Source organism: Notamacropus eugenii, chromosome 4, assembly GCF_028372415.1.
Source record: "Notamacropus eugenii isolate mMacEug1 chromosome 4, mMacEug1.pri_v2, whole genome shotgun sequence".
NCBI lineage: Eukaryota > Metazoa > Chordata > Mammalia > Diprotodontia > Macropodidae > Notamacropus > Notamacropus eugenii.
In genome coordinates this window covers 346047994-346073472 of record NC_092875.1, presented here as the reverse complement: position 1 = coordinate 346073472, position 25479 = coordinate 346047994, and the positions used below count along the sequence as shown (strand labels likewise).

General features: G+C 35.6%; 1 protein-coding gene across 4 annotated transcripts in view; it reads left to right on the top strand.

Annotated features, from left to right (window-relative positions):
- The window catches only part of LPCAT1 (lysophosphatidylcholine acyltransferase 1), a 146834-nt gene that overhangs the window by 98005 nt on the left and 23350 nt on the right, over positions 1-25479 (top strand). For all 4 annotated transcript variants that reach the window (XM_072605366.1, XM_072605368.1, XM_072605369.1 and 1 more), the window contains exons 6-9: positions 15825-15883; positions 17111-17145; positions 18547-18601; positions 20480-20562. In XM_072605366.1, coding sequence (XP_072461467.1) covers positions 15825-15883; positions 17111-17145; positions 18547-18601; positions 20480-20562 — 232 coding nt within the window. The remainder of the gene's footprint in view (positions 1-15824; positions 15884-17110; positions 17146-18546; positions 18602-20479; positions 20563-25479) is intronic.

The window sequence follows — 25479 nt, the reverse complement described above, 5'->3', positions numbered from 1 at the left end:
CCTGATATTTTATAATTTAAACATCAGGGTTGAGCTTAAACGCAGGTGACCTTTTTTCATAGGCTAATCTGTGAGCACTTGAAATTTAAGCCTGTTATGTAGCATAAAGCTGAAGAGCTGTTACACATCACAAAAGCCTCCATCCTCAAGAAGTGAAACACATAGTAATAGCCTTATCAGTAGTATAATTTCATCTTGCTGGCACATTGCTTTTTCTTAAAAAACAACCTACATTTAGAAGATTTATATCAATAATAAACCTGCTTAATTATAAAGTTCTTCCTGTTACTAAATGCTGTTACACGTTTCATTTGATCTCTGTACTCTTCAATATCCAACATTTCTCTCTTTTTTTTTAACTGTACTGCTTCTAAATTGGAGGAAGCCTGTTTTACTCCTCTGTGGGAATTTGTGCCTAAGTTGTTACATGCTCAATTCACTTTTCATTCTAATTTTGTTTATTAGTCATATTATTTAGTTCCTGAAGTATGTAGACATTTCTATGGTGAATTTTTCAGTATTCTGGAGAAAAATTATTCTTTAAATCTTTGGCGATAGCACCATAAAAAAAAAGACTGGGACTGGAAGTTCAGACTTGGATTCCTATCTCAGGTCAGCCATTGACTTGGGTGATATTGCTTAAGTAACTTACCTTTCCTTGTTTCTGTTTCCCCAGTTGAAATATTAGGGGATTGGATTAGATGACTCCCATGTTCTCATCTTTGTCTTAAATTCAGTGCCTTTCAACTTTATTTCTTAGTTATCTAGTCATCACCTATGACAGAGGAACTATGCCATTTGGATCTTACCATCACAGTCCTCGGTGTGCTTTATCAAGAAATAGAAATGAAACTTCATTTAATGAGTAACTGTACTGAGGTACGCATTGAGGAAATTCATGATGGAAGGTATACAGTATTGAAAGTAATGAGTTATTTTATAAGATCTATCGGAGAGAGAGACATAAAAAAATGGGGATCAAAAATTACATCAATTATATAATTAATTAATTATGTTTTTAAAAGAACGTCAATAGCTATCAATTCATATGGTTGTTTTTCACTTTTATACTATATGAGATTGAGTATATCATAGATGAGTGTATTGAGTATATCATAGATGAGTGTATTGAGTACATCATAGATGAGTGTATTGAGTATATCATAGATGAAAATATGAAAAGGGAATAGGCATCTCAAATTATTCTCTACAGTAGCCTACATCATTGCAGTTACAATAGGTTTAAAGATACAAAGAAATGCAGGAGCTTGTTGTAGTTAATACTTATTATTTACAAAAAAACCATGAGTGATTTTCACTGCTCATAATCATAGTAAAATGCAGTCTCACAAAGTCTCCTCCAACAATGAATCTAACATGTGTATGTTAACTATCACATAAGATTCCATGATAAAAGCAACGGGAATTTTGTCCAACAGTCCTCTGATTAATGTCAACTGAGACATAAAACAGAAATGGATATCTGCCAAAGCTGTTCATTACTTTTATGGAGGCTAGCTTGCATAAAGTGTAAATGACAGGGATTTTCTACCAATGGTGTGGTCTTCCAGATGCCCCATTTGTGAATGATATTATGCTGATTGCATCAGAGCGTTGTGGGGCTTATTCCCTGAGATCCATGATTACTGAAGAGAATTCAACCTAACAATCCATAAAGAGTAACCTAATGGCTGAACAATGCCTGTTCAAACTGGGACATGTAGATGAATGATGATTAGGTCCCATAAATAAGTAAAAGGAAGAGAGTGGTCTAAATTGTATTTGGGAATTGTATAGAGTTTTTCATTGTTCCAAGCTCTTTCTCCTTAGTGCAAAGACTTACCTTTTCAACACAAATATTCTTTCAGCAATGCCGTACTGTTATGTCACCACAATTTCTGAGTATCCCAAGTTGCAAATGATCCAAGATGCTTGGTATAGTAGATGTAAGTAAGATACAGCATATTCCAGTGGTAACTTTCATTCAAAAGGTGATATAAAGGTTATTGGTGAGGAAAAGTAAATAGATTGGTTGTATGGCAAAAATGAGGAAAACAAATGGGCTGCTTGACTGCTGCATTGGCAAGCATGAAATACAAAAAGACCTAAAGGGAAGCCTTCAGCACATAGGGTGACTCATCTGGGATGATCCTCTGAAGTATCTGTAATTACATGAAGGAAAATTGCCCACAATAAGGAAGCATGAGTGGCTTGTAATCTGCACGAATTGAGCTCCATAGTCCATTAAGATATTTCAGTATATGTTTCTTTAAGGAAATCATTGTCCACAACATAGCAGCAATAACAACTACATTAACACTAAAATTTTAAAAGCATATATTTACAGAAAATAATTGTGCAGTAAAAAAGAAGTAATCAAATAGTTTATTAAGTTCAGTTGCCTGCTTTTTGCTCTGTTTAAACTCTGTCGGAAACTGTATTTGGGGAGACGCTGATATTTCAGATATGCTTTGCTTGTAGGCAAAGAGCATTGATGGTACCCCTCAACACACTGTAGTAAACAAAACACATTATTTCTTTTATACTAACCTCCATTTCATGAAGGTTTATACTGAAAAATTTACTAGGTTTAGTTCTTCTAGTGTTCTTACGGCTGTCATTGCCTTTCTGTTTATCCTGAGTGATAGATAGATGGATGGAAGGAAAGAAGGAAGGGAGGAAGGGAAGGTGTAAGGGAGAAATTAAGTAGTTACTACATACCTTAATACTGTGCTAAGCACTGGGGATGCAGAAGTGAATGCAAAGGCATCATGATCTGCCATCAAAATTTTATATTCTAAGAGTGGGAAAAGCACATTTAGGAAAGTAGTGGCTAGAAAGAGGGGTATTTTTGTTTGAAAAGTTATAGAAATGATGAGTGGAAACATAGCAGAGTAGAATGACATGCACTTTCCATTAGCAGTAGGATTATTTATTTGATTGTGGCTCCAAAAGTAAAAGCAGAAGGAGGAAAGGAGCAGAGAATAAATATGTGTAATCCTATTTACTGGATTTTATACAATTAAAAATATCATTCTAAGAATGGATCTACAAGCTTCACCAGAATAACAAAAGAGTCTATGACGCTTTTGAGGGAAACCCCTTTTTTAGGACATTTATGTTTCATATGAAACGATAGACTGTAAGATATTCTTCCCAATATATATTTGAATTCTACTGTTGTCATGTTGGAGACATTTTTCCTAGGATCTCTTAACAAATTTGATCAGTCTTTACATGTTGTATTTAATCCTTCTGAGTCTTTGGAGAGTAGGCTTTTCCTACACAAAACCACTGGCTTAGACACTGTCATTACTGGGAGAGTAAAAGAAACAGGAAACTCTTATAGATAGCTCTTTATTTGCAATATCCCTGTCAAGTAGATGGTGCAAATCTAATTTTCACCATTTTACAGATACAGAAACTGGATCTCAATAAGGTCAAATGATTTGTGCATAGTTTCTTAGCTAATAAGTTCTCAAAGTAGATTGGAACCCAAGTTTTTTATCAAGTAATGATACTGAAAACCTTAAATTTAAAATGAAAACCTGGGCTCCATGCTTTATAATCACACCATTCTCGTAAAATTTGCTTTTAAAGCAAAATTCTGTAAATAAAATCTCGTTTTCTCAGTGACTTGCTTTTTAAAGACAAAGAAACTCCTGTCATCAGAATTGTCCTGAATATCAAATATGATGTTCATGAAAGTTTTTATTTTTTAATGAAATGTGAGTCAAATAATGGTAATATAACAAAAGTCTGGTCAGTGATTTCAGTGAAAGCTATACAAGTAAATAAAATCCAATTTTTCCAGATTAATAGAAAGCCTTCTTTTGAATTACTAGGAAAGTTGTTCATTATGATTTTACAAAATGACTCTCTCGTGTGGCCATCATTCTACCCTGAACCCTAAAGCCTCTCTCCCATTAGCACTGTCCCTTAGGACCAAACCTAGACTCTCCGCTTTCATTCCCCTATACTCACCTTGGCTGATCTTTTAACAATTGCTTCCAGCAGTGCCTATTTATCAATCAGTAAATGTTTATTTCAGTGCTTGCTATGTGCCAGACACGGTGCTAAGTGCTGGGGATACAAGTACAAAGAACCGAACAATCGCTGTCTACAATGAGCTGACACTTTAATGGGAGAGACAACCAGTACAATAAATGGATACATATCTATATAGATACATATGAGATAGATGGAAGTTTTAAAGTGAAAGCATTAGGATTTGGGAGTTTGAGGAAAGGCTTCATGCAAAAGATAGTGCCTGAGCTGCATCTTAAAGGAAGACACGAACTCTATGAATCTTTTTTTTTTTTAAATGTAAACAAGGTAGAAAGCTATTAAATCAATATTGAGAACAGGTTTCAAACCTTTGATGTAAGAAAGCACCAAAACTTGTCTTTGGGAAAATGATGCAATCTAAATTAAAATCAATCTGCTAGGGGAGGAGGAAGAACTTTTCAGTTGATTGGTAGAGAAGAAGGAATGTTTTCAGGGCCTTCCGAGACAAGAGGAAGCATCCACATTGGGGACATAGAAGTTAGAGGATCTATTCCTGAGTTTGAGGACTTGGAGGTAAACCCTTGGAGCCTGGGGATTTACCCCAGGTTCTTGGGAATGTACACTTGGAACTTGAAAATGAACTCCAGTTCATCTGAGGGGGTAAGGAGACAGTACTCGGAAGATGGCCAGTAAAAAACTATGTAATAAGGAGAGGGAGTGTTTTGAGTAAAGATCTAAAAGAAAGCCAGTTTGACTGGAATGAAGAGTAGGGAGAACAAGTAATATCCAGGGAGGCTAGAAAGATGCATTGAAGCCAAATTGTAGAGGGTTTTTAAAAGCTAAACAAAAGAGTTTATATTTTATACATGAGGCAATAGAAAGCTGCTAGAGTTGGTTGAGTAGAGAAGTCAGTCACACAGTCAAGTCAAGTAAAAGGAAATTTACTTTGGCATCAGTGTTTAATATGGACAGGAGTGTAGTGAGAGATGTGAGGCAAAAAGACTAACTAGGAGGCTGTTGCAATAATCTAGATGAAAGGTTATGAGAGAGTGAAGGTAGGTCACAACTGGGTGAGTGAAGAGATATCACAAAGATAGGCATGGTGAGATTTGGAAATTAATTGAATATGTGGGGTGAGAGAGTATACAGTTGAGGACTGTGCCAAGACTATAAATCTGAGACACTAAAAGGATGATATGCCTTTGAAGGAAAAAGGGAAGTTTGGAAGAGGAGATTTGATGGCTAAAGATGATGATTTCAGTTTTAGATATGTTGATTTTGAGATGTCTTTGAGGCATCCAGTTTGAAATGTCCCGTAGACAATTGGTCTTCTGATACTGAAGTTCAGAAGAGAAATGAGACCGAGAGTGAGAGAGCACCCTAAGTCATTTACATAGAGATGGTAGTTAAATCCATGGGTTGCCAAGAGAAAAAAAAACTACAGACAGAAGAGTTCCCAGGATGGAACCTTGGGGAATACTCAAAATTAGGGGATATAATGTTGATAACAGAACTGCAAAATAGATTGAATGGTCAGACAAATAGGTGGTGAGGGATCATGAAAACAGAAAGTGGAGACTATATCCAAAAGAAGAGGGTGGTCAATGGTGTCAGATGCTGCAGATAGGTCTAGAGAGATTAGAACTAAGGAGACATCACTGGAACTTTAGAGAGTGCACTTTCAGTGGAGTCTGACGTTGAAAGCCAAATTGCAAAGGATTGAGAAGTGGATGTGAGGAGAGGAAGCAGAGTCAGAAAGTATCGTTTTATCAGTTTGCATAATTAATTCTGAGATTCACGTTTCCATTCCCAAGCAGTTCCCTCTGGTATCACTTAAGTTTCTCTCTTACTCTCATTCACTATTGTTGCTTATTATAAGTCTTTATATTTGCTTGCTGTACCTTCTATTGTCAGTGTTACTAGCCCTTTTCTCCAAAATTGCAAATCAATTTAGATCCAACCTAGGCATCTTCAGCTTTTACCTCTCTCTTTATAATCCTCTGCACTTGGCCCCTGCTAAATAGTGTTACATATTTTCTACGAGATAGTTTAGGCATATCCCTTCCCTCGATCAAATTGCCTTAATACCCAAACTAGTGTTTTCTTTTTACTTCTTTCTCCCTCAACTGCATTCTCAAGGAACCTAGCCTCTACTAGACTAGTTGGTAATTTAAGGAACTTTTGGTATGTAAAGAAAATCTCTCTTCTTTCTTTATCCTCTTTTCTTTCTCCACCCTTCAGTGCCATTCCATCCATTATATTTGCTGAAATTCATCTGATAAGATTCATCCCATATTCCAAATTTTTTTTACAAAATATACTTCAGATAAGTGACATAGGGTTATGCTACTCTCCTCACCATAACTGCAATAAAATGTTATGGAATAATTACACAATTCATTTGGCCTCCCAAATAGTTAAAAATGTTAATTTGTGCTTAGAAATAAACTTCAAAGATACGTTGTTTGGAGGAGCAATGTGACATAAAGGACCAGACATTAGACTTAGAATCAAAAAGACCCAAAGTCAAATCCCACTCCCCAAATATTGCTGTGTGTGTGGCCACAAGAAAATCACTTACCCTTTTCAAGCCTCAATTTCCACATCTGTAAAATGTAGATAATAGTATCTGCAGTGCCTACCTCACAGTCATATTTCTGAGTATTTAATAATTTAATATACTAAGCAATTTGTAAACCTTAAATCACTGTATAAGTGTCAGCTGTTATTATTGTTGTCCAGTAATCCATTTCAGTGGCTGGCATACTGTGAGTGCTCAATAAATACTTTACCAGTCTGGTTTTCCTTTAAGTCATTTAACAGTTTATAACATTTGGTCCTTTTGGTTACCTTTTCCTTATGGCTACAGATCCTCTTTTGGATCTGATGACACTTTTCTTGGTTTTCCTCCCATTTCTCTGATGACTCCTCACTCTGCTTTTGTGGATCTTCCTTCTCTGTCTTGTGAACATCCCCCAGTATTCTGCCCTAGATTCTTTTCTATATTCTTTCCATACTTGTTTTCTTGATACATTTGTTAGTTTTCCTGGGTTCAATCATCATTGCTCCACTGATAATTTCTGGCACATTTGTGTGTGTGTGTGTGTGTGTGTATACACATATATCTAGCCCTAGTTTCTTTTCTGAGCTCCACATCTTCCTCACCATCTGCTTATTGGACATTTCAAACTGGATATTCTATTGTCATTTCAACCTCAAATTGTCAAACAGTACTTATTATCTTTCACTTCCCCCCTGAACTTTTCCATTACTGTTGAGAGCATCAGTGTCCTCTCAACCCCCCAAGTTCTTAACTTTGGTGCCACATGTCCAATCTTCTTCCTTCTACTCATATCACTTCTGCCCTAGTTCGGGCCACTGGGATCTTTCTAATCCAGTCACGAGGACTATTGCAGTAGCCTTCTAACTGGCCTTCAAGTCTCTCCCCACTCCATTCCATCTTCCACACAGCTGCAGAAGTGACTTCCCTAAATACCGGCATGATGATGTCACCTGTCTCCCTACTCAGTAAGCTCCCATATCTCACTTTTACCTCTAGGAGAAATTATAAAGGGCTGTGGCATTTAAAATTCTTCACAACCTGACCCTCCTTCCTATCTTTCCAATCTTAGCACATTTTTTCTCTTCTGTGCACTCTACAATCTAGCTGTATTACCCTACTTGCTGGTCAGCTCACATGACACTCCTGGCTTCCATCTTATCTTCAAGGCTTCTTTTAAATGTCACCTTTGTTAAAAGGCCTTTTCTATTCCACCAAACTGCTAGTCGTACCTCTCTCTCTCCGGAGATACCTTTCATCTCTGTGTAAATCTTACATACTAAATAGTTACTATTTCTCTTTTATCCAGAAACTCTTGGGGCCCTGCCATCATTTATTTATTTATTAATTTAGTCATTTGCTAGAATAATCAACACCACTCTGGGATACCTTTGCAACTCATATTTGCAGGTTCTAAGTTTAGGTCCCCCGGAGCTAACTTGTAGGTTCAAGGCACTTTGTGTGTCCAGACTCCTAAAACTAATTCTCATAGTCCCCCACCAGTGTGTGTACCATTAATAGTCAACCAATAGAATCAGATAGCTCAAACAAAAGGCATTTACTAAGATGGCATCATCAGAGTAATAATAAGAAAATGTTCTTCCCATAAGCCAGGGCATACTCTCCCACAACTACTCACGACCTCAATAGGAGGAGTGAGCATACTCTTAGGCTATACTAGAAGAGAATCATGTACATACAGAACCTATATGGCCAGGGTAGCTCATACCTCCAGCATTATAGGACCAGTGTCTTTTCCTTTAGAGTGTTGTGGCTGACAGGGTGGGGCAAAACAAAATCCCTCTCCCTTGAGAGGCAAGGAATGATTTTTTTTCTCAGGACCTGGCTCTTCCATAGCTCGTTCTCTTCTCTGTTGCCAGAAGTCACTCTCTTCAATGCTGGCTCTTTCCTGATCTACCTTAGAGAGTATGGTTTGCTTTTTTTTCCTAAAGGCCACCAAGGACATGGCCAATCTTTTGCCAATGTCTAACTGCCCTCTAATTTCATCCATTTTGGTCACAGAACCTTTTCCATACCTAATAAAGAAGTTATAAAATACAAAAGTTTATCTATCTTGTTCTTGTTTTGTCATTTTTTCAGTTGTGTCTGAGTCTGTATGACCCATTTTTGGGGTTTTCTTAGCAAAGAACTGGAGTAATGTGCCTTTTCCTTCTTCAACTCATTTTACAGACAGGGTTAAAGTGATTTGCCCAGGGTCACATAGCTAGTGACTATTTGAAGCCAGATTTGAACTCAAGTCTTTCTGACTCCAGGTTCAGGATTCTATCCACTACACCACCTAACTGCCCTTTCCTTATGCCTTATTTAAGACCTGGATACCTACCTGTCTTTGTTATCTCCCCCTTGTCTTCTGTGAGGCTGAGGGAAATCAATAGATCAGGGTTCTCCTAATAAATTTCCTGCACTACCCATGTAATATCCCATTTTGCCTTCAACATTTAGGGAATAGGGTGGTCTGGTTGATTAAATATTCTGCCTGGTTAAGAATAATCACTTACTAATTAATACACATTTATTAAGTGCTTACTAAGTGCCAGGCATTGTGCTAAGCACTTAGAAACAAAGAGGCAAAAGGCAGTCCCTGCCCCCAACGAGTTTACAATCTAATGGGGAAGACAATGTGCAAACAAATATATAAAAAGCAAGAAAAATAGGAAATAATTAACAGAGGGAAAACATTATAATTGAGAGCAGTGGAGAAGCCTTTTTGTAGCAGGCGGCATTTTAGTTGAGATTTAAAGGAAGCCATAGGCAATTCCAAAGAATTTGGGTATAAAAAATACATCAGTGATAGCTCCCTAACAGAGAAATACAGTTATTTGGCTTTCTATTTCATGGCTTGTGGATAAGAAGACATTGAGTTACACATGTGTAACACATTGTTTGATCGTCCTCCCATACCTGGCACAGTAGGCCTGGGAAGAAAAGACTTTTTAAAGCATAATTTTCATTGATCATACTTTCATTCTCAAAGATGAATTTAGATAGCACTGTTCACCTAGTTCTTTGTATCAGTCTAAGAGATACTGTTATGCATTCCCAGTTCAGAATAACTTACAGACAGTTCAGCTGACAACTAAATGGAGGTGCTAGATCAAGTTCTTAGCCCTTCCTAAATTGTCTTCATAGTATGGTAATTTGAAGTCCTGTGACTTCAAGAACACAGATTTAAACAAGTTAAAAAAAAAAAAAACAGCTCCAAACCCTGACTTAAGTTTAGCTTTGAAATTCAACCTATGACTAGGTAGCCGTGTGGCAAACCTAGGATATAGTAGGATATTGGTCTGTTGTGCCATTAAAAGGTAGATACAGAGTTCTTGGTTTACTCTGGGCAAAATCTATTTAATATTTAGAATCAGTACTTTGGTTGAATAGGAAGATATCTATTAACAGTCAAATGAACAGACTGTAATTTGTAAGGAATGCCTCTGAAACTGTTTGTAAATAGGCCAGCTTTCTGCTTTAGAAATTGAAATTTTAAGCAAAAATAAAATTTAACTTATGTTTAAATTTAGCAACAGCTTTTGTTCATCGGAAGGAATTATAATATTCCCGATTTCTCATCTGGTGGATCAGTGTGGCTATTCAAAGAACTAGTTAAAAAGTAGTCTCTAAAGATAGGACAGGAGCTAGTGTAGGCGTATAAGGAGTGGTCAAAATAGCAATCACACACTTTCTAAGGTTAATTTAAGTTGTTCATTCAGTCTATTCAGGGAGGTAGTAGAAAGACTACTTTAAATTAATGAAATTATTTTAAATGAAATTTGGCATAATTAAGACCTGGAGGTCAGCTCTGTCCCTACCACTTACTGTTGTAACTTTGGGCAGTTGTATAACCATTGTGTTCCTTACTTTCCTCATCCACAGATATGTTGTACACATTATTTCACAATGTTATTCTAAGGCCCAATGAAATAATGTGTGTAAAGTGTTTTCTACGTCCCAAAACACTTTCTAAAGACCAGCATTGTTTTTTAAAGAATAAAAACAAGATTTTAAGTGCAAAATGGAAGTAGGAGGGTGGAGAGTGTTGGTTGTTAATTTGGGAACAGGCTTGTCATGTATATTGAGTCAAGCAAAGATAATTACAGTGTTTAACTACAACCACCTCATGTCACTGGAAAAAGGAATCATTTGCGTGCTTTTGGAAGTAGGACAGCACATGGCCCTAGGAGACAAGGAATGTGAAATTGTATTTTCTTGATCTTGTAATAAGCAAGAGTTGTAAATGAAGGGGCATTTGTTTAAGACTCTTCATTTCCTGCCTGGTTTTTAATCATCTCCTAGTTGTATGCTGAAGTTTTGTTTTTATTTTTTCTAGAGGATTTTTTTTACTGGTGGCAAATTTTAGAGGTTGCTAAAATAGTGCTTTATTGTTGAAAAATGACAGTCGTTTTATAAGGCATATAACTTTTCTAACTCCCCTCATAGAGTCTGATAAAAATCAGTATAATGCTTTCATGGTAAATGATTTGCACAGCCTCACTATTGGTTTGTCTAATCATCAGTTGTCTTTCATATCGTCCTATCACATGTTTCTTTAGTTCCTCCAAAGTTAATCTAGCACAGTTCTAAAGCATGGTGGTGTGTACAAGAAAAGTAGTCTCTGGTTTTGAGTAACTTAGCCTGTCCCTGGACAGTAAGACTTTAAGACAAAAATGAGTGTGAACTAGAGCAATCAGAGGAGGTTTTCTGGAACAGTCAAATCTTGGATTGACAGAATTTGTATGGAAAAAGGGTAGAAAGAATTTGAATGAAAAAGGGGGAAACATCATTATAGGCAGGGAGAATAGCATGAATATTAATCAGAGTTGTGTTGTGGTGTCTTTAAGTCGTTGCATATCTGTATTTCTTAATAAAAATTCCAGGAAGCCCATTGAAAAGAAGGCATGGGAGCATTGAATGTAAGGAGAAAGAAAGTTATTCTGCACAATACCCCTAGACTTGACACATCTCAATGATGAATGAGTGAGGGTGAGTCCAAAGATAAAGCAGCTACTAACCTGTATTTCTTTATTCTCTTAACAAAATGTTAAATCAAAAACCTCCACTCCCCTTCACTCCAACCAAGAGGACCGCTATAACTAAGACCATGATAGAAATTCAGTACAATCAGACTATCCCTATTCTTATTTAGTCCTTAGAAAACCCAACCATTGCAAATAACTGTGTTCTAAGTGAAATCCGGAGAATTATAGCAGCTGATCTAAAGCTGCAGTTGCCCTGCCATCTTTCAGTCTCTACATTTTAGTTTAAAGTGCATTGCATACAAATAGAGAGCACTATGGTATAATGCAGGGGTGAGGAACCTGTGGGCCCCAGGCTGTGTGTGTATGTGTCTGTGTGTGTGTGTGTTCTGTGAAGTTTGGGGTTCAATCAAAGGACTGCACTTGAGGACCTAGGGGATCTTAAGGCTACAGATTCCTCTCTGTGTAATGGATAGAGAGCCAGCCTCATAGCCAGGAAGACCTAGGTTTAACTCTTTCCTCTTACCATACAGTTGTCCCTTCCGCATTGCAACTTTTCCCAGCATGGTTTCAATTTATCACAGGTTGGCATAAGAAAGTAAATGGGAATTTGGAGGGAATTTTGTGGAAATTACAACTGACAGGCAAAGCTAAGCAGATAACACAGAGCCTATAACCAAATACTTAGCCCAAATTCTACAATAAAGTATTGTAAACACCTCATAAAAGAAAATTCAGACTTCTCTGGTGTGAATGGAGGGCCAAAAATTTTTACACAGATTTTCCACATCACAGGTGGCAGTGCTCCCCTAACTCCCATGATGTGGAAGGGATAACTGTACTGAGTCTTTGACCCTGAAAAAGTCATTTCATCTAACCTGTTAAATAAATGGAGTTTCTTCCCCTGAGAGTTCCTTGTATCCATGAAATTACAGGTCCCTCTCTATAGAGATAAATGCGCTACTAGCAATAGTTTAATCTTTTCTCTTAGGTCTCGTTTCTTTGTTGATGTTATTTTAGGGGTGTCCTGCTATATTTTTAAAAATTACTAAATATCTCTTTTTACTGATTTTGTCTTGTGCATTAGCCAAATAATCTGGGAACATATTACCATCTTTATCAATCATATATAGAAACTGTAACTGAAAGTTGGCCAATTTTAGCTTGAAAACAGTTTAATAAAGAAATTAATGAAATCCTTCTAACAAAATGAGTAGCTTTTTAAGTCATTCTTCATTAGCACAGTACTTGGCATTGAGACTTCTGTTCCAACTAAAAAGATTTGCTGAAGGAAAAAATACGGCAGAGTCTTTCCTCTTCAGAAAAGACAATATCTTTTTCTGAAAATAAAGTAGCTTAGGGTTCCTTTGGGGGAGGTTCTGGTGGGTCAAAAGGCTGAGTACTCTACAGTAATATAGGATCATAGTTCTAGAACTGGGAAGAAACCTCAGAAACCATTTAGCCTAACCCCTTCATTTTATACATGAGGACACTGTGGCCCAGGGAAATAAGGTGATTTAACCAAGGTCCTACAGATAGCAAGTGTGAGAGATGATATTTGAATCCAGTCTTTCTGACACCAGAACTAATAGTTCTTCCCATACCATGCTGCTTATCCATTCTTAGGGAAGGAGTATGAGATTATAAACCAGAGAAGGGGAGAGAAAGGTAACAGAATTCATATGCTAAGCAGAACTATCCCCTGAATACCAATGAAAACTTACAGAAACTACATCCTTGGACAAGTCTGATGGTCTTGGGAGAAGTACAGTTCCTACTGTGGGTGGTGGTTGTAATAAACAATCCTGACAAGTGATGCTGTATAGATGTGAAATCTGCTGAAGTTTCTTTGTCGTTCTGTTCTTGGGGGTCATGCTGAGCAATGATATTATAGTCCTTTAGTAACTATTCCCTTGGATAACGTTTAAGACCCATCTTTTGAAGAATTTTATTGTATAGGAAATAATTTATAAAAGGATACCATGTACTCCAGTTTTATATGTCAAAAAGACAGATTTGGTGTATAAGGTTGTATTTATTATTTTGGTTTAGGCAGCATCCACAAAAGGTATCAGTCTGTCTCCCTCTCCTTTTACTTCTACCTCTCCTATCAGTTCAAAGATAAGATTCTTAATTGCCTGAAATCCTACTTGGAAATTGTAGTCACATGGACCTGACAGAGTGACTTCATATTTAATAACCTCAGTAGTTAAGTCCATGTTGTAAATGATTTATAAAAACATTTTGTTTGCTATCCAATTTTTCAGGCTCAATTCAGACTTTATGTGATGCTACTTGGGATACCAAAATTTCTACTATACAGGGAAAGCAACCATAATCTGTGATATTTAAACTTAGCTTTAATTTGAATTATTTTTGGTTTGATTTACAAAGATGTTTTTGGTTTGCTTTATGTCATTCCTGCTTTGATTTGGTGTTGTCCAAGGGATCCATTTTGAGAATAAACCTCTTCCTATAAGGTTTAAGCATTGTGATCATCGTACAAAATGCTTCATTCTAAAGTTGAAGACGACTAATGCTGCACACTTGGTCAAAGAGTGTTTGCCAAAGGAGTATTTACTCATGACTTTCTTAATAGTCTGAACTGAGAAAACAGCAGGAAGAATGTACAGTGTGTTCTTGAGGGGTTCAAAATGTAGTTATATTGTTTGTGATGGTGGTTTTCATAATAAGGAAGAGTTTACTGCCTAAAGGACTTGAATCTTCTGTTTGGGAAAATCAGTATTCTTTTCTTTTTAGATAGATAGACAGACAGACAGATAGATAGATATTCAAATAAAATAATATAGAAAATGCTTTTTAAGTCTCCAGGAGCTATATAAATATTACATAGAATGCAAATGCTAGGCAGAACTACTCCTGAATACCAATGAAAGTTTATGGAAACTGCATCCTTGAACAGGTTTGATAATCTTGGGAGCAGTCCAGCTGCTACTGTAGGTGGTAGTCATAATAAACAATACTGATAAGAAGTGGTGTATTAAATGTGAGATATACTACCACTTCTTTGTCATTTTGCCCTTGGGAATCATACTGAGAACAGTCTTATAATCATATTCTTTTAGTCCTTTAATAACTGATCCCCTTAGATAAGGTCCAAAACTCATCTTATATATAATCCTATTGTATAGGAAATTATTTATTATAAAATAACAGTACACTCCAGTTTTATATTATATTTATATAATACTATGCCTAAATTAAGATCAAGTTATAATTTAGTTATATGGTCAAGTTAACAAACATTAAGTGCCTCTTATGTGCCTTACAGCTACCATTTATCTATTTGTTCTCTCTTTAAAAAAAAAAAAATGTTTTATTCATGCCTGTTACTTTTATGGGCAAATATTAGTGGGGAAGGAAGGCATTCCACTTTGTTCTCCAAACTGAACTCTTCACTGTGACAATGAAAAATAGTTAAGGAATCATTTGGTCTGTTAGAAATTTCAGGGTTTTGTTGAAATAGGTATGTGGGATTTGGGCTGTTTTGCCTCTGTTAAGGAAGTCATCTTGACTGAAATTTTTAGCTACTAATTTTGATTGCTCCTGTTTTGTGATTATCTAGTCTATTCCATTCATACAGGTTTCTGTTTTTTAACCAATATGACTTAGTTTTGATGTCTAGTAGAGCTTTGTCCAGTGCATTCCTATTTCTTCTCATTTCCCTTGAGATTTTAAGCCTTTTATTCTTTCCAATTAATTTTATTTCTTCTAGTTCTATAAAGTGATTTTTATTGCACTGACTCTATAAACTAATTTAGATAATCTTGTTATTTTAATTAAATTAGCATTGCCTAGCCGTGAACATGACTCCATTCTTTGGATGGGATGCCATCCCTTAATTCCAGATCCCACATGGTACATGTGCCAAAGAGTACCCCTGAGCTCTACCATCTATAAAATTTTGCACCTATTAAAAATAAAAATGCCTTGATGCCCAGCTATGTTATGATTTGACCCTGTCAGCATGATTTTGGGGTCAGGCAAGGTTGAAAAATACTGTATACAAGATGTTCCAAAAGTCTAAGTGAAGTTTTAAGTGAAGTACAGGATGTAGCCTATATGGTGTATATTATCTATGGAAACCATTTCTCCACTTTTTAATCCATTTATGAAGGTGAGTGAAAGAAATGCCAATTCAACACTAAGGTGGTAAATCCTCCCAACAATTTGGATCAATAAAGAATACTTAGGTCATCTTACTTTACACAAAAAACCTAATTAATATGTATGATTTTTCTTTCTAGGTGCTTTTATTCCTGGTGTTCCTGTTCAACCTGTAGTTTTACGATATCCAAACAAACTGGTAAATTCTGTTTACTTGCGGATGAAACATTGGGCCCCGTTAATTGAGGGTTAGAGTTGTAATGAGTTTTAACGTATCCATGGTGCATTTTCATTGGCTTTTGTTTACACAACAGTAGTAAACACACTGTAGGAAATCCTCTAGGGTACCATGGGTTGAGTTCAACACACCTTTCCAGAAGAAGTCACGAGAGGCATGTACAAGTCACATATTAATGAAAACTCCTTTTGTTCAAGCACTCTGACTAATCCCTTCTAATCCTTCAATAAATGAACTTTAAATTTATATGCCCATTGAGAAATTTTCTTACATAAATCCTTCATATATTTTATAGAGAGCAGGTCTGTGTGTATACACATACATACATACATATTCTCTGATTTCCTATTCCCTTATAATAGCCATTCTCAGAATAAATATCAAAATATTTTTTGTTTGGTAACTCCTTGGGCATAATAATGATTTACATTTAGATTGACTTTTTTCAATATGAATTTCCTCTAGTTGTAATGTTACATTAAAAAAAAAGAGCTTTGTACAGACAATCAAGAGAGCTGAATTATGAACTTGGTCCCTGTGTCTCCTTGAGCAAATCAATTAAGCTCTTGGGCCTTGATTTCTTCCATTATAAAACTAAATGGTTGGACCTCTAAGACTTTTTTCAGCCACAATGTCAAAATTTTAAGGCCTTTGATGATGAAATCCAAAGTGTGGGCTCCCGCTGATACATAGCTGAAATGGCATAAAGATGAAAGACTGTAGAGGAAAGATAGCTTGATCAATACAGATACTGATTTTTTTAAGGCTGTTTGGTGACGGGAGAGAACTAAGAAGTAGGATGTGAGCAGTGTGGGAGAGGTTGCCCCCTGAATAGACACTGACAATGCAGAGAGTCACAGTAATGAATGTCAAGGTTTTCAAATGAACTCACCATTGGTAAATCGAATGTGGTGGTAGAGCTGTGACACAGACATGTCAGAAAACATATTGATGACTTTGACAACCCTTCCCTCCCTGACTGAGACAGCAGAATTGGGAGCAGGTGAAGAAAAACCATGGGAGAGGTGATTTTTATGTAACAAGAGGAAATGGAAGAAATGAAAGATAGTTCAAAGATAAAATGAGTTTACTCAGAACACAATCATACCATAGTATACAACAAAGTGTACAAAGTTGGAATCACTAAATTTTAATCAATTAATTGTATTCCATTGAATTTATCTTTAGGATACAATTACCTGGACATGGCAAGGACCTGGAGCGTAAGTCAGTCTGAATTTTCTTTTATTTATTTTGTGTTGTTGCTCCCAGAGAAAGGGATGATACAACTGAAGAGTAAAGTGTAAAGAAAACAGACCCTGAACCTCAGGAGGGTGAATGCCTGTGTCCAATAGAACTTACTGAGACAGATTCTCAACCCCATACTCTTTCTACTATATCACACCTCCCTCACAGAGAAGCATGGTGTTGTGGATAAAAAGCTGGCCTCAAAGCCAAGATGACCTGGGTTCAAGTCCTGAGTCTTGACACTGGCTGTGACCCTGACCAAGTCAACCTGCATTGGCAAATAGAGTTTCCTCACCTGGAAATTCCCTGTACCAATAGATGACTACCAGAGATGTAGTCATTCGCATATACTTTTATGTTAAATGTCATGTAAAGGTCAAAAAAGTACCAAGGAAATCATGGGTACTTTTTGAAGCACTATTGCTTACCATGCAAATTTATTTGCAGAATAAAGAATAAATGACTTCGATAACTGCTTGTGGTATAACAATAATGTTTACACACACTTAAACTGTGGCTTGTTTCTGTACCTCCAATCTTTGGGGATTTAAATTAAATGTGTTCCAAATGAGAAATAAGAATAACTGACCATTCTTTAATTTTAATTATTATATATTATTCAGTGCTTCCAAAGATCTGCAATTTCATCTTTATAGGCACTTTTTTCTATACATATCATACACACACACACACACACACACACATACACACGCACACACATGCACGCACGCGCACACACATGCACGCACGCACACACACTGCAGTAAATGATTACATGAGTTTCCTTGACCAATGTAATTGCCTAGTGTCCTGCTTAAGGATCACCAGCTTCTCCAACTTAACCAAACTGGTCTTTAGACAACATCCATACAGGTCATATGACCAGGACTATATTTGAACCCTTTATCATTTTGTGTGGGACCTGCAATAGCTTGCATTCTTCTAGTGTAGCCTTCAATAACCCATGGTTACCTTTATGCCATGGTGAGACATTTGAGTAAAATTTTAGTGAAAGTGCCATTTATTTCATAGGGATAATTATCACCATCTGTATTAATGGAAGAAAAAAGAGAAGTAATACATTGTTAATTCAATGACTGCTATTTTTAAAGGAGTAAAACATGATACATTTTATACTACAGTGGTTATTTTAATTTGATAAAGAACTTCTTTTCATGTTTATTGTCAACTAATTGAATTTTAACTACTGAACCTTAGGCTAAAAGTACAATTCAGACTCATGAGAATTAAAGCACACAACAGTGCCATCTAGAGGGAAGGTTTAGTCTAAAACTGGCATCAGTATTTGGAATATTTAAACTGAATTTAAAGTAATCTCACTTTCTGTTGAATGTATGTCCTTTCCTTTTTTGAAGGTTGAAGATTTTATGGCTCACCTTATGTCAGTTTCATAATTTTGTGGAAATTGAGGTTAGTAGAAAAGAAATGGTATTCTTTATGTTCTTCAAAGCACTTTAGAGGGGCTTCACAAACACCTCATCAAGATGGATTCTCTTGTAGGATTTTAAATTGTTTGGATAAGATTTTTAAAACCAAATAGGAAACCTATCCCTAAACTCATCCTTCTTTTAATTTTGACTTTACAGTCAATTAATCTTGCCTTTGTAGTACATAAATAGAAAATGATGATATATTCATTGTAACCTTTTTCAGTAGAATGTTAGTTAAATTCATTACAAGGTACTATATATCATGACATTAGTCCAAGTTTAACACATTTTTTAAAATGATAGTTCCAGGCTTTAAATATAGCAGATTTTTTATACAAAGGAAATAATAGCTCATTTTTATGGAATGGTTTGGTTTGTTCATTGTCATAATAGGAAGAAAGAAATGAGGCTGTTTGGTGTAGTTCAAAGAACATTAGACTAAACGTCAGGATACCTGGACTGTAGTTACAGATTCTACCCCTAATTAGTTGTGGGTTTGGGGCTAATCATTTGATGTCTTTAGCTCCAGGATCCTCAATTAGAGAACTAAGAAGTCATAGAGTTTAGAGTCCAAGGATACCTTAAAAGAGGTCATTGTGACTTATCCTAAAATATCTTTCCATCTTGTAATTCTATGGTTCAGTTAGCCTAGACCTTGAACAAAAATATGTGATGGTAATCAGTCTGAAAGAAATAGAAGTAAATGTGTTTAAGAACTATATGATATATGTGTTTTGATAATCATAGTTTAAAGGTTCTCATATGCTTTTTAAACCTTAGCTTTTAACTGCATGCAATCATAGTTTGTCCTTTTCAGTGGATTGAGATGATTATGTAAAGTTGGTTTCTTTCCAATGCATTTAATGATGCTAACAATAGAACATTACTAATTTTTTTTAACTGGAGGAATTATCACAGAACTCTGAATTATTTTTGTGCTAATGTGGAAGTGAGAAATTCATAGAAAACTGAAGTTTATATTTTGTGGACCTTAAAGAAATTCCACTTATTTAAAGAAAACTAAGAACTGTAAAGTGCTTTGTAAGTGTGAGCTATTATTATTCATTAGACAAATGTGGTTTAGGTGTGCTACTCTCTGTAGTGGGTTCATTCTGTAGAAAATTAATGCATTAGCCTAGAAAGTGTTAGTTAGAAATGAGAAAATAGAACCTACTGCTCAGATATTACTCAATAAATTTCCCTTTGGAGAAAGTGGATAAAGTAATTTAGAAATTTCAGTGTTTGAGGTTTATAGAATTAGTGAAATAAGATTACGTACTCAGCATATTTTCCTCTTGTTTCTGAATACCCATGTAGGTGAGTGCAAGATTGACTATTTAAAAGTGTGTGATAAGTCATTATCTGTAAATTTATAGAAATTTATAATTTTAAGTACATATTATTTTTTATCTATTTATTAAAAAATTTAAAATTTTCTAAATAGGTTACTTGTTAAATAACTTTTTAAAAAATGTATTCCAATCCATTTAAATCTTTTGTGTATTTTTAAAGGAAGTGACTCACCAAAGCAAAACCTAGATGCTAGTTTTCAAATATATAAATTTAATACCTCTTTAGAGACCACGAGAATGATATTCAAATAGATTCAATCCTATTTTGAAAATCAAAACAAACCCCATTCCTACTTTGGGGTATGTCATTAGCTAGAGAGGAAAATGCAACCTTGTGTTCATTTTTGATATAAATTTAGTTTTACTTTGTTTCAAGGCAGAGATGACTTTTGTTCTATTTTGTTAGATTTCAGGTCATATTAATCTTACCAGTGATAGAATTGCTTTGTTCTTGTATGGTAAGAAGCAAGTTATGTTAGAGTTATAATTTACTGTTTTGTATTTAGTTTCTTCCAGTATATACACCTTCAGAAGAAGAAAAGAAAAATCCAGCATTGTATGCAAATAATGTGAGACGTATTATGGCAAAGTAAGTACATTCCACTACTCTGTCCTTGGCATTTGACATGGAAAAATCACCATTCACTAGGGAGAGTCAGATATATTATTTTTATTATCTTGTTGATTAATCTATAGTAACTAAATTAATTCTCAGGCACATCATTCATTACTTCTGTGACTTCTGTAAGATAGCTACCAAGGTTGGCAGTATTTTATCAACATAAACAAGGTTTCAGAATATTTTGTCTATTTTGTATTTTCCCCCTGTAAGCATTACTGTAGAAAATGAAAGTTTAACCTAACTCTTTGGGGAAATGACTTTAATACAAAAAAAAAGAAGACATATTGCCTTTCTGAGAATGGAGCATAGACAACAGTGGGACTTACGATTTATGTGATTAGCATGTCAGTCTGAGGTGGTGACATCAAGCTCCTAGAAAGTGATGAATGATGAGTAATTTAGTTTTACTTTACTATAAATATACCCTTGGTCTCCAACATTACAGCAAGTGAATCTCGTGTCCAAATGCAAAGCATTGTTGGTTGTCAGAATCATACTCAGGTTTTCTACATTAAATCATTTGCATTTTTTATGAAGGATGGAAGAGCTATTTTGAGAACATTAGGCACCAGTTCAAGTCTGGGATTGTGGGATGCATAAATCAAATATGCTTTTATTAGTTTATCAATTTATTCCAAGGCCACTAATATTTATAGATTAATTGTCTCAGCTTTGTACAGTTGTATGTATATTTTTATAGTATTGCAAGGGTGATTTTGGTAATGTTACTGGTGACAATAAGGTCACAGCCTGCATGCAGTTAGAAATTTAGAAAATATTCCCAGTCCCTGCTGCCATTAAGTTCTTCAGTTGTTATGGTCAATGAGTAGAGTTCAGTTCAAGACTCCCTCTCCCCTCTCTAACCATCTTTCGTCCTTCCATGTCCCATCCTCTCCCTTTTCCTTCTCCTTTTTTCTCCTTGCTTCTCTTCTCATATTTACTGTCAGGAAGGGCTGCCTCCGAATTAGGCCCATCGCAGTACCGGGAGAGACTAGCAGAAGCAGCGCCTAAAACAGTGAGTGGCTTTAAAATTGTGGGATAGCTTTGAAGATGAGAAGTTGTGTAAGTCAAATCTAGCCCCATTATGTTGAGATGTGGACTTTATAGAGTCTTATTACTTAAGTGATGCTGTTACTTAAGTGATAAATTGTCCTGGTTTTCTGAAATAAATTCCATATTCTCATTATAATTAACATATTCCCTATTTCTGTAGGTCTTTTTTAAAAAACTAAGTTAAAGTAATTTATGTTGGCATGTGACATACATGAACTAAAAATTTGAAAATGATTCTCACTGTATGTCTATAAATTTCCCAGAAAGTAGGCATTAAGGGCAGAGTTAAGGCAAATACTCTCCTTCTCTTTTCTTTGTCTGTCTCTCATCCTCTAGCACTCCTTTCCTTTTCCCCTTCTCCCTTTCCCTGCCAGGAGGGTCTACCTTGGATAGAGTGCTTCATCATAATGTAGAATTAAAGACTAATTGAACAAATGTACATTGGCTGGCTGAGCTGTAGGGGTACTTCTTCAAGTAACTTATTAACCACTTGGGAAATCAAACCAATTCATCTTTTCAAATAAATTCTATGATATAGAATTTTTTTTTTTAAAAAGTGTAGGGCAGAGGACAGCTTTTATACAGTTAAACAGTTAACTATCAGTTAGGGCAACTGCTATCAACAGATAATATGTAAGGCAACTTTACTTAATATAGCAAAGGTAAAGTAATATACTGGAAAGACCACTGGATTAGAAATCAGAAAATCTGGGTTCTAGTTCCATCTTTATTACTTACTAACCACCAAATCTTTGGCAAATCACATTTCTATATTTTGTTCTCTTTATCTGCATAATAAAGGAGTAGAGCCAGATAAACTCTGTTTCTTCCATCTCATAAATTCAGTGATTCTCTGTCCTGTAGAAAGTTCAGAGTTTCAAGAAATATGAATATCAGAGAAGTACATTATTAGCTGTATAAAGGAAAGAATATTTCGAATTCAGATACTTTCTTCTTCACATTATAACCCTTACCCTTTAAGTGAAATTGTTTTAATTGTCTTTTTTGTAATAATTGATCATAATGTTATATTTTTAAAAAGAAACAATGGAATTGTTCTATAATACCCCAAAATTTCATAAAAGAAGAGATTTTTATTACTAACACTCTGTAACTGAGGAGGACTTGAAATCATGCTTAAGAATATTACCATCTCCTTCATAGAATCTCACACATAGGTTGACTAAAAAGCCAACAATTAGATTTCATGGAGCAGGCAGAAGTAAAGTGGCAAAAGAAAAAAATGTACCATTTTGTGAGACAGGGGACGCAAATATGGGACAAATGAAAAATAAGTGAAGATCTCTCATATTAACAGAGATGTCAAACATACTGCCCTCTACAAGAACCAGATTAAAATGTAATTGGGAAATATTTAACAAAATAAGAATACAATAAATCATTGATAATTTTAATAGTACACAAGTGCAGAGATCCTTATATACACTTTAGTGCCCCCATTCCTATTTGTTTGACACCACTACACTAAAAATACAGTACAAATGATAACACCAGTAAATTACATTTGACTATTCTGTGTTCTCTTGTTCCGTAATAATAGTATATAAAAAGAGGAAAATCTCACATTCTTTTTTTTAATCTAATATAATAAAATGTGAACACACTTAAAGCCATTTCACATGTTCTAAAATTTACTATAAATTCTACCAAATCAACAAGCATTTATTAAGTGCCTGCTATGTGCCAGGGACTCTGCTAAACACTGGGGATTAAAAAGAAGACAAAAAAAAAGTTCCTTCCCTCAAGGAGCTCACAGTTAAATGGAAGAGACAACATGCAAATCACTATGACCAGAGAAGAGATAGACAGGACAGACTGTTAATCATCTGAGAGGAAAGCCACTAGCATTATGGGAACTGGGATAGAATCAGGATCAGAATTTTGACAGAGTCTTAAGGGAGGTCAGAAGTTGGAGCTGAAAAGGAAAAGAATTCCTGTCATGGAGAACAATCATTGAAAATCCCCATAGCCAGGAGATAGAGTGTCTTGTGCAAGGAACAGCAAGGAGATCAGAGTTACTGGATTGGAGAGTATGTGGAAGGAAGTAAGGTATGAGAAGACTGGAAAGGGAGGGAGTCACCAGATTGTAAAGGGCTTCAAATGCCAGAGGCTTTCTATGTATCTTAACTAACTATATTGTTCTTTAGAGTTTGAAAGGAGATATCTTTGAATAAATTTATTTTAGGCTGTTTTGTTTGTAATTCCTTTTGTAGTAGCCCATGAATTTAGAAATAGGAAAAAAGAGTTCCTGGTTGGCTGAAATTCATTGTTCCTTCCTTGAGTCAAGTGGATTTTACTGAGTACCTAGTTATAGACCATGAACTTAAAAACTGCTCTTTGATTAGTCATCTGTCTCTTTACATTAGTATCATAGTATCATGATTCTTTAGTTGTGTAGGTCTACACACTAACTTAGCTCTCTGCCTTATACTTTAAAAGGAGGTAGGTTGGTTAGGTCGCTAAGCATTAGATTAAGGAATCAGGAGACTGGCATTCCAATCTCAATTTCATCACAGCATGATGTTAGGCAAGTTATTCAGTCTCTAGACTGCAATTTTCTTTATTTGTATTCCTTGTCACACAATAAGTAGTTAGATTTAATTATGCACCATGCAAAGAATTAATAAACACAGCCCCTCTTCTTCAGGAGCTTACCACATAAAATGTCTTGGGCAATCTGCAGAGCAACATGATGAAGCAGAAATTAACACACACTCCAGGAGATGGTTTTAGTCCCAGCTATGCTTAGTAGTTGTATGAACTTGGGCTCATTACTTAAAAATTCGGTTCTGTTTCCTCAGCTGGAAAATGAGAGGAATGGAGTAACTAGTCCCCATGGTCCCTTCCAGTTTTAACATTCTGTCATTGTGTGTCATAAAATGTTATCACTAATCCCTTCATCACTTTTCTAGTTCTTTGAAATCTCCCTGGCTTTTCTGTCCTTATTAAGAATTAAATCTGGTTCATGGTTAACTTATGGCTCCTATTTGCTTTATTTAACTCATGGAGTCCTATAATTTCTTTCTTCATGAAATTTCTGTTACCTACCCCTTCCTTCCAGTTCCCCCTGTTACCATTATATTCTAGGCCTTCCATCATCTCTTTCTGACCTCCAGACCCTTAGTACTCTAACCTATCCTACACAGTAGTGCAGTCTTCTTCCTAAAATATCATTTTAATTATGTTGTTACCCTACACGAAATGAATTTTGATCCCTCTTACTGAGAAGATGCATTCTCAGATTCTTAACTGTACTGTTCCTCTCTTTGTGTCTGCAGTATTTAGCACAGTACCTGGCACATAGTAGGCATTTAATAAATTCTTTTTGATTGATTAGCTTGGCATTGAAGATGCTGCACAATATGGTCCCCATCCGTCTTTGTAGCCCTCTCTCTTGACCTTATCCCCCATAGGGCTACTCCAAACAAACTTTAACATATCATATACACACTAGTCATCCAAACAAGAGGAGCCTCCTTTGCTGTCTTCTTTGAGAATTTAACGATAACCACCCTTTAAAGCTCAGCTTGTCTCAAGCCCTTCCACAAAACTTTCCTTAACCCTCAGTGTTTAGTCTTTTCTCTCTACTGTAGTACTTATGGTCTGTATGACTTAATTGGCATTTAACTGGGGAAAAAATTGATAATGGATACTATTTTAAGTTTGTTGAAAAAATGTTAATCAGGAGAGGGATTTTTACTAACTATAGATAAGATGTTCCATAAGTTTGCAAATGAAGACTCCTTAGTGACAATTATAAACTTCTTTGAGTGTACTGTTTCCTTGGGGGAGGGGGAAAAGAATGAATTC